This window comes from Drosophila innubila, chromosome X (genome assembly GCF_004354385.1).
Source record: "Drosophila innubila isolate TH190305 chromosome X, UK_Dinn_1.0, whole genome shotgun sequence".
NCBI classification, from domain to species: Eukaryota; Metazoa; Arthropoda; class Insecta; order Diptera; family Drosophilidae; genus Drosophila; species Drosophila innubila.
The window spans coordinates 38,425,829-38,436,390 of NC_047626.1; the positions used below are offsets into that span (position 1 = coordinate 38,425,829).

At 35.1% G+C, this 10,562-nt stretch overlaps 1 protein-coding gene across 2 annotated transcripts in view; it reads left to right on the plus strand.

The window, feature by feature from the left end:
* Window positions 1-9,635, plus strand: part of LOC117782127 — a 151,340-nt gene extending 141,705 nt beyond the window's left edge. Inside the window, exons 8-9 of one of the 2 annotated variants that reach the window (XM_034619102.1) lie at window positions 8,271-9,323; window positions 9,391-9,635. In XM_034619102.1, the coding sequence (XP_034474993.1) occupies window positions 8,271-9,323; window positions 9,391-9,451 (1,114 nt within the window). In that variant the 3' untranslated portion in view covers window positions 9,452-9,635. The remainder of the gene's footprint in view (window positions 1-8,270; window positions 9,324-9,390) is intronic. The other variant, XM_034619110.1, reaches the window with a different exon arrangement.
* The last annotated feature ends 927 nt before the right edge of the window (window positions 9,636-10,562 follow it).

Genomic DNA, 10,562 nt, shown 5'->3' on the forward strand with positions numbered 1-10,562 from the left:
ATAAATTAATAAAAAAAAAGCGAAAATTGGCATTGTGCACTGTGAACAAAAAGGGTAAGCTTCTTTGTACATAAAAATTACTTTTTGCGCAGTGCCGAATGCCAATTTTCGCTTTTTTTTTTATTAATTTATATTTTTATTTACAATTTTTAGGTTAAACTGAATTTTGTTCGTCGCAAAACTGGATATCAGCAATTTTTTTGGGCTAAAAACTGCTTTCGTCACTAGACTTTTACCTCGTGTAGAGGTTTTTTTTGTGGGACATCAGAAATTTTTGCAATTGCTTTTGCTTTTGACATTGTAACTTTATCATTAATGCAGGCAAATAGTAAAATACATAAATTTAGTTGTTAAACGTATTTCATATTTAAGAACATTTTTTTCTTTAATTATAAAAAAGAACTAGGGGGCTCCGCCCCGTGCTCGCTTCGCTCGCGTTGCTACAGCCGAGCATACTCTACTGCCGGAGACTTCGTACTTACTATGAAAAAAAAAGTTTTTCATACTACGGCTTGGATTTCGCCCGATTGGTCCTATGACAGCTATATGATATAGTGGTTCGATTAGAACCAACTTTGGTCAGGATATATAAGTCTAACTTAAATGTATATTCTTTTAAATTGGTTAAAATATTTCATTAAACAAAAAAGTTTTTCATACTACGACTTAATATTGGACCGATCGGTCCTATGACAGCTATATGATATAGTGGTCCGAGTTGAACCAACTTTGGTCAGGATATATAAAACCAAGTTAAATGCATATTGTATTAGTTTGGTTAAGATTTGTCATAAAACAAAAAAGTTTTTCATAGTAGATCTGGATCTTTGCCCGATTGGTCCTATGACAGCTATATGATATAGTGGTCCGATATAAACTTCGGTCAGGATTTTTAAAACTAACCTAAATGCAAATGCTATCAATTTGGTTAATATATCTCACTAAACAAAAAAGTTGTTCATACTAAAACCTAGTTTTGACCCGATCGGTTCTATGACAGCTATATGATATAGTGATCCGATTTGATCCAACTTTGGTCGGGATATATAAAACCAAGTTAAATGCATATTGTATCAGTTTGGTTGAGATATCTCATAAAACCAAAAAGTTTTTCGTACTAAAACGTGATTTTCGACCAATAGAAAAATGTATTTATTCACTTAACAGGTAATATCTTCCAAACGCCTCAACCAAAATTTATGTTTCATATACCAAAAAACGCGTAATTGTACGTATTACAACATATAAATTTTTAATTTAAAACGCAATATACCCTTTTATTTATTTTTTAAGTAACGGGTATAAAATTTGTACATGCATACGTACATATGGTTTGTACTATATATTAAGCCAAAGCGTGCTCTGTACAGCGTTCATGAAAACGGTCGGCAATGCAAAGAAGGTGAGCATTTAAATTACTGTAGCATTTGAATTAATATGACCATATCAAATGAAAATATATACATATGGGCATTTCTCTCATGTCGAATGCGACATTCGTACGCATTCAAAGTGAAAAAAAAACATATGACAAAAGGCGAAACATACAGCTATTGATTAGCACTAACAAATTGATTTCTCAAGAATCTATAATTCAGTGAGAAACCAATTCTCAAAACTTAATAAAATGGCTAAGCTTCTTTCGAGTGATTTTGACTCTAGTCTCGAGTTGCCTAGCCAATATAAATTTAATTCACCACCTGATTCTCAATTTTTAGCAGTTCCCCCTAACATATCAGTTACTCAGTCTCCCGGGACTCCATTGGCATCTCGTCACCATCAAGACGATACGTTTTCATTATCGCCCTCTCCGGGTATTGCTAGCCTATTCAATTCTCCTACACCTTCTGCAGGTGGTTCTATCGCTCAGACAACTGAATAGGCCCAAGTCATCGTGTCTTCGGTGCGGGCTGGATCTGGTCGGAAGGGTTTAAGCCCAAAAGGCGTTGTGAATCCTTCCCTGTTTCTCTTACAGCCGGCAGCTCCAACGTACAGGAGCTCGCCAGTACGGCTTCAAAAAACTAGACCTTAAACAAAAAAGTTTTTCATACTAAGACTTAATATAGGACCGATCGGTCCTATGACAGCTATATGATATAATGGTCCGAGTTGAACCAACTTTGGTCAGGATATATAAAACCAAGTTAAATGCATATTGTATTAGTTTGGTTAAGATTTGTCATAAAACAAAAAAGTTTTTCACAGTAGATCTGGATCTTTGCCCGATTGGTCCTATGACAGCTATATGATATAGTGGTCCGATATAAACTTCGGTCAGGATTTTTAAAACTAACCTAAATGCAAATGCTATCAATTTGGTTAAAATATCTCACTAAACAAATAAGTTGTTCATACTAAAACCTAATTTTGACCCGATCGGTTCTATGACAGCTATATGATATAGTGGTCCGATTTGATCCAACTTTGGTCAGGATATATAAAACCAAGTTGAATGCATATTGTATCAGTTTGGTTGAGATATCTCATAAAACCAAAAAGTTTTTCGTACTAAAACGTGATTTTCGACCAATAGAAAAATGTATTTATTCACTTAACAGGTAATATCTTCCAAACGCCTCAACCAAAATTTATGTTTCATATACCAAAAAACGCGTAATTGTATTACAACATATTAAAATTTAACAAAAATCGTTAGAGCCGTTTTGTCAGAAATCGCCAAAACGTAAGCTAAAAAACTTTATTTCACCTGTAAAATGTTACCTGAGTACTTTAGAAAAAAAATTTAAAGGTACGCCTAAAAGCCGTCAAACACACCTTTCCAATGATATATAGAACATATCTGTAGCGGGTTTTAGCGTTTCCCCGCTAAACTAGCGGTAAATTGAAAAAGTCGTAGAACAAACAATTCTAGATATTCAAAGAGGAATAAATCCCTATCATTTCATCTAAGCTCTTTTAGCGCTTTGATACAAACAGACAAACAAAGAAACTAACTTTTCATTTCATTTTCAGAAGTCCACTAAAAATTTCAAATTTATTTATCTTTTGAACCAGTATAAATAAAAAATAAATAATTTTACCAAAAAGCCCCAAAGGCTCCACAAGCTGCGATCATACAAATTTTTCCCCTCCCACTTACACCCCCGTATCTCATGACCCAGGTGAATTAGAAAAAGTTTTAGTATGCCATTTTGTAAGTTAGGACTGAACCTTTCGATCAATTTATAACTTGATCTGATCGGACAGTCGTAGCAAATTTTCCAACTTAGCTGTATATATTGTTAGTCGCCTCTCGCACTCTTCGTGCTGCTTTCGTCACTAACGCGAACTGCCGTCCGCAGTGATGTACATAAAAATATACAATTAGATTAAAATATAAATATATATAATTATGTATTTTTGCATTCCAAAATTCGATATGACGTCACATTTTTCAATAAAGTCGGACAGAAGCTGATTGCTATGCATGAAATTGCATGAGAGGACAAGCGATCATTTTGCAGCACTACTTTTGCATCGTTATCAAGCACTGATTTTGGTGATCAGCTTTTCACAGCTGCTCCATACCAAATGTGTAGGGCTGCCGGGCAAATTAAAAAAATTATACGGAAAGTGTGGTAGCCCTATTTGACTTCACGAAAACACGTCTGAGGCTGATTTCGTTTTGATTTCATTTCGATAATGTGTAAGACCATGCATTTCGATAACAATATTTGATTTGGTGTTTTGGTATTTGGTGTTTGCTTACATTTTGTGGGGATTTTAATTTGAAGAATGTTGAAAGATTTTTACATTTTAAGAATGAATAATTTAATAACTATATATTTAATGCTGAATAATTACTAAAAATGTCCCCGATGGATATGACAGCTAAGAAAGGGCTGTGAGAATTGAAGCCTATTCCCGAAATTTGCTTAAAAAGACGCAGATACTAATGGAGCTGTTAATGTGTAAGACTGCAGCTTAAGCATTAGAAACAAATAGTATTATTCTAATTATAATATTCTGCAACCAAACTGTTAATAAAAAGTCTTAGAAAAACAGATCTCACACTTTCACTTGTCAATTTGTGTTTTCCGCACCTTTTTTAAATTCTCGAAATCAAAATCAAATCAGTGTGCAAATAGGATCGTTCCTGAAACTGGTTCAGATTTGCTTAAACCAAATCGAAATCAAATCAGAATCTGTTTCAAGAATTCCACTAATATTTTCGATCCTTACACATATATTCATTAAGTTTCCGCTTATTATCATTGTAAGAAGATACTTATCATTTTCCGCTTGTAAAATCGCATAAGACTAGACTTTGCATTTTATTTTAAATTGCGCACGCAATGCAGCAGCCTCTGTCAGACTCTAATTTGTTTCGAGAGAGAGAGAGAGAGTGAGAGAGGAAAATTTGTGCTGCTAGAATTCAGACAGACTAAAATTGTAGAGACTAAAATTGTAGTTTGTGGCTACTCTTGACATGTAGAGTCTACATCGACTCCGATAACGATTTGCGACTTATCAATTCGAATTAAATTTTACCCTGAGCCTTTAACTTAGTTTTGTACATCCTGACCGAATTTTGTTTAAATCGGTCCACTTTATCATTTAGCTGTCATAGGACCGATCGGTAGAAATTTAAGTTTTAGTATGAAAAAGTTCATAGAATATGCATTAATGTTGGTTTTGTACATTCTGACCAGATTTGGTTCAGCTCGGTTCCATATATCATGTAGCTGTCATAGAAAATCAACTTTTATAAAAGAGTACCTGGGCTCAGAGCATCCTACTGTCGAGCGTGCTCGACTGTAACCAAACCTCACCGCGAGCGAAACGAGTTAAATTAATAAATAAATAATCGCGATTGGCACTAAATTTATGACTATTTTTTTTCCCCGAGAAGCACCCTTCTCTATTAACGGCCAGAAAAAAAGAGGCTGTTAGTGGGTGTCTTAAAAAACAAGAAAGCTAATAAGAGCGAAATTGGGCCACCCGCCATTTCACTTTGACCAAAACACAAACAACTCTCTCACTTCATACCCAACTTAAACCTTGATCGCGAAAAATAGATGGAGTTAGAAAAATTAACGATATTCGATTTAAATTAACTGCTCAAGTTTGGCTGCCATCTGAGAAATAAAATAAATACACATGAGTTAACACAAAATATTTGATTAATGTGTATCATACGATTAATCGTGCTTTAGTGTTGAAGTGATTCACTCATCTGGTCTCCTACGATGCAAGCTGAATTTTATTATAAAGGTGGCGTCGTCCGATGTCGGGTAGTCCCATATTTTAACTCGCTCTCCGCTTTGTGTCTTTACACAAGCGGTAGAAAGAGATTGGAACGCTTTACGTTCTGCACTTTTTGTTTGTTATTGTTTCAGCTGACAGAAATGAAAACATTCTTGAATATTAATAAAACTTAATCGTTAAAACAAATTGAATTTCAATTCATAAATTAATATTTCCTAAAGAAGAAAAAAATGAGAAAACAATAAACTTTATAATATCGGGCCTCGCAAGAGACCTGCTGTGGTGGAGACGTCACCCTTAGAAAATTCACCTTGTTACGGCAGCTAGCTTAGCTGCTTTTTTATTAATGACGTTCAAGTGATTGTTCACGATTTGTCCTCGTGCCGCTCTTAAAACTTATCTACTTGTTTGATGCATATTTTTTAACTCGACCATGCAAAAATTAAACGAAAAAAACCCCCATTTTGGATAGATTTGGGATCACAAATGACGAGCAACATTTTTTTTTTCTATGGCAGAGTTTTGTTTTTCGATTTTTTTTACCTTTTTTTTAGAGGTGCGCCCATTTTTGTCATCATTACTTGTAAATGCCAAAACTGATTTTCAAAAGCTTGACTTTTTCTAAAAGCTAATAAATATATATATACATATAAATATATATATACATATAAATGTATATATATATGTATATATATTAATCATACACAGTCTTAGATTTAAACCAGTAGTACTAGAGCTATCAATTTTGAATTAAGAAAATTATGATTTTCTGCTTAGCTTTGTTTTTTTTTTTTGCTTTTTTAACTTTAAAATTCGAAGAAAACTCGTTTCTATTATAAAATATATCAATTTATAAGCAATTTTAAATGAACAATTGCTTGGTGATTTTGGTGTATTGGCCGATAATGAAATTGATCTCGATGCTGATTTTCATCGCAAAATTTTGTTCAGTGATGAGGCTCATTTTTGGTTGAATGGCTACGTCAACAAGCAAAATTGCCGCATTTGGAGTGAAGATAATCCAACTGAGACCTTTGACCATCTACAAAAACTGTCTGTTTGGTGTGCTCTATGGGCTAGTGGAGCTATTGGGCCATACTTCTTCCGAAATGATGCTGGAGAGTCAGTTACCGTTAATGGAAACCGAAATAGAGCCATGATAACCGACTATTTTGTTCCCGAATTGGATTTCATGAATGTGAATGAGATATTGTTTCAAAAAGACGGCGCTACATGGCACACAGCGCACGTCACAATCGATTTATTGGAAGAATACATTCGATGAACGCATAATTTCGCGGAATGGACCTGTCAATTGGGCACCAAGATCATGTGATTTGACACCATTGGAAGTCGCTCGTCTACGCCAACAAACCACAAACGTAAGGGGACTGGGAAGCCAATATTCGTAGAGTTATTGCCGACATACGGCCCCAAATGCTCAAAAAACTGCTTGAAAATTGGACCCCTAGACTTGGCTATATTCGAGCCAGCCGCGGCGGCCACATGCCAAAAATCACATTAAAACATTAATGGCATAAAATTATCCTTCCAATAAAGCCAAATTGATGGACTTTAAAACGATTTTCTTGTGTTTTATTTCAATTCGAAGCTTTATACCTCTAAAAAAAACACCCTTTAGCATGAAAAACTGTTTTATTTTTTAAGTTATCTGTACCAAACTTACAAAAAATCTGAGTCTTGTATCGTCCTATACAACTTGTCCAATTTTGGTTTGAATCGGACCACTCTAAAATATAGCTGCCATGGGACTGATCAGTCGAAAATCAATCTTTGTGTGAAACTTGTTTCTTAAATTAGCCGTCTCGCCATAGATTTTTATGAATCATAAAAAGCTAAGCAAAAAATCATGATTTTTCTAATTCAAAAATAGATAGCTCTTAAACTACTGGTTTAAATCTAAGACTCTATTCAGAAAAAAAATCAAGATTTCCAGTCTGAAAAAATTGAAAGCATACTACTTTAAGTACACAAAAATCTTGAGCTCAACCCAAAATGTTCTTGTTTTTAGTACAAAACATTGTCATAATTCATTAATTTTAATCTTAAAACATACTCAAGTATGTGTACTAAAATTAGGCAAATTACCAAAATTAAATACCATTTAAAATTGCTGTATTTTCATGGTTAGCGACCTTTCGGAATAGGTGCTGATTTTACCAGCGATCCAAGCTTAACGTCATATATGCGTCGCCAGAACCAGTGGAGAATTTTTAGGTGCGACAATGAAAAAGAAATATCTCAAAACGTACTTGTTTTTAGTACGAAACGATCTTATTTTTAAATTCCTTTCGATCTTGAAAAAAACTTTTTTAAGTACAAAAAAAAATCTTAGGCTAGTTTAGTACAAATAACTCAGTTGTTTCTCAAGGTATCTTTACGAGACTCACAGATTATATATTTACCATTGTCTTATATATTCTGACTAAGTTTGGATAAAATCAGACTACTATTTCGGATAGCTGACATAGGAATGTGAAGACAGAATTCTAAATTTAAGATCGATTCATACTTAATTTAAGATTTTTATTACACAGCAATCTTAAAATTTTAAGGACGAAACGGTATAATTTCAAGTACGGTCGTACCTAATTTTAGGATGGCATATTTTTCTGAGTTTATCTATGACTGAAATATAGATATACTCATTAGCCTTTAACTAAAGTATAGTTTTCAAAAATCGGTTTTGGCATTCACAAGTGATGATGATAAAAGTGGGCGCACCTCTGAAAAAAGCCAGATTTTTAAAAAAATTTAAAAAAAAACTCTTCCATAGGAAAAAAAAATGTTTTTCTTCATTTGAGGCCCAAAATCTGTCCAAAAAATTGGGTTTCGTTCGTGTAATAGCCATAAAATTCAAATTTGTTGACCAGTGTTATTTATATGAATGTACCAATTCCGATGCAATTTGTGTCTGAAATCAGTGTAGAATGTAGAAATAATATTTTTGAGGCTGAAACAATCTCATTCTTGATAAGCTATTTTGGGACGAAGTGTATGTTCTTTCCTGTTGTTTACTTGATTATTTGTTTTTATTTCAGCAGCGCCTGGAAGCATGAGCTCAAATGCGACAGTTGCGTAACGACTACAATCTCACCCCTCGCTAGTGACAGCTTTCCACTATTAGAAATTCGCTCTGCCTGCCTTTCAAGTATTACAACCAAAGATTTGCAATCTAGCAATGATGATAGTGTGGATCATATGGACAATATCAACAAGTTGTCGATATCAGAACGAAGAATTGACTTGTCTGTCTCTGAATTGCCAGTTGTAACTACACCAGTGTCAGTACCAACGCAGCCGCCAATTAACAAGAACACTTCATCACCAATGTGCTCACCTAATTCAGTGAATTCACAGGGTCAGCCCTCATCAAAATATGCACCTTTAGTACAATTATGCGATAAGAGTCCAACCTTAAACCTCCGAGTTAACACAAATGCGGGAACAGCCACAAAAGACCGGCGTTCAGACGTCGACTCCCAGGCTGTGGTAAAAGAAGTGCAAATCGAGCTGATTAAGCCGTTTATTAACAACAGTAATGAAATGCAAGTTAACCTTGCATATAAAGTACTGGAGCAAGATGTACATAATAAAAATAATGATTATCCGGGCCGCATCAAGGAATCTAGAAACGATAAAAATCCTGAAAATCTGGTCAAAGTCGATGATACATTGGATCTGGAGGTGGAATGTGCTGAGGCTGAGTTGTCGCCCACCACCGATGAATACCAGGAAGGAATAAACTTTGGAGATGACAGAACAGATGCTGTTTACGATTATGAGATCGGAAACACAGCCCAACTAAGGGGCAATATACCGCCTATATCGATACCAGCGCCTTCAATGGCACCGCTTGCTGTACTAGATATCGACACAGTTGATGATGACCATGATGAGCTGACGATTGTCAAAATGCCAATGCCAGCCTTAAGCAGCGATGATATACGTCGTCGGCGCAAAAAGCGTAATTTGGAAGCCAGGAAGTTCACCTCCCTGGAAGAAAAGGATAAGGGTAATGAGAAGGCCAGCACATCAGTTGAAACGGCAACGGATGACGACAAACACAACGCTGTATGCCCTTGGGAAGATGAGTGAGTAAATTGTAAAAATTGTTTCGGTAAAAAATTCTAAAATATATATGTCTTTCTATCTGCACAGGAACGTAAGCACTAGTGATGGAACTTTTGTAAAGACATACTCTACTCTAGGTTACTTATGAAGAAACCCACAAATTTTTGAATTGGTGGTCAGAAAGCTGCTTAAGAAAAAATAGAACAGAAATAATAACACTTATTTATACAAAAGCAACTTACTTATTGTACTCTGTATTAAAAACCATTTTGCATGTAATTAACAAATATTATACTGTACATACATAATAAAAATAACATATGTGTGTTTAATCTCATATATTTGTGGGAAATGGAAGTGACAGTGTTGATCAATGTCAGGCCAACAGGAATAACAGAGCAACACGAGAGCTGGTGCGAGCAAAGGCTCGCGAAAATATAAAGCTTATGCAGTGAACGGCTACAGTTGGGCAGACTCGACAGTAGAATACCCTGTGTACAGGTACTCTGTAGTAAAAGTTGATTGAACAAAATATGGTCAGGATGTAAAATAAGAGCCCAGATGCATATTCTATGAGTTTGGTGAAAATATCTAAAAACTAGTCGGCCGGTGCTACAGTCGAGCATTCTCGACTGTAGGAGACCCCGTACTTACTATGGCAAAAACTAATAATGGAAAAAATTAAAAAATATTTAGTTAACTTAGATGCATATTCTATCAGATTGGTTACGATGTCTTATAAAACATAAAAGATTTTCATACTAAGACTTGATTTTCGCCCGATCGGTCCTATGACAGCTATATGATATAGTGGTCCGATTTGAACCAACTTTGGACAGGCTATATAAAGCCAAGTCTTATGTATATTCTATAAGTTTGGTTATGATATCTCATACTAAGACTTGATTTTCGCTCGATCGGCGATGGCGGCGAGAGATCGGTGGGTGGGCTGCAGCCCAATCAGCAGCCACAGCAACAGGCATATTGATATGGGCAACAACAACAGCAGCAAGGCAGCTAGCAACAAAAACAACAACAGCAAAAGAAACAGAAACAAATGCAAGCTCAAATATTATGAACAACATTTTTGTTTTTTAATTTATCTCAACCAAACTCACTAATTTGCTTTGCACGCCAAGTCTCAAATTTTTCTATCAAATCTAGATTTTTTCCGCCAAATCAGGCTTTTTTCCCGCCAAATCTGCCGATTTTCTCAAAGTCCAATTGCAGGGGCAACTGGCAGCGTGAATATAATTGTA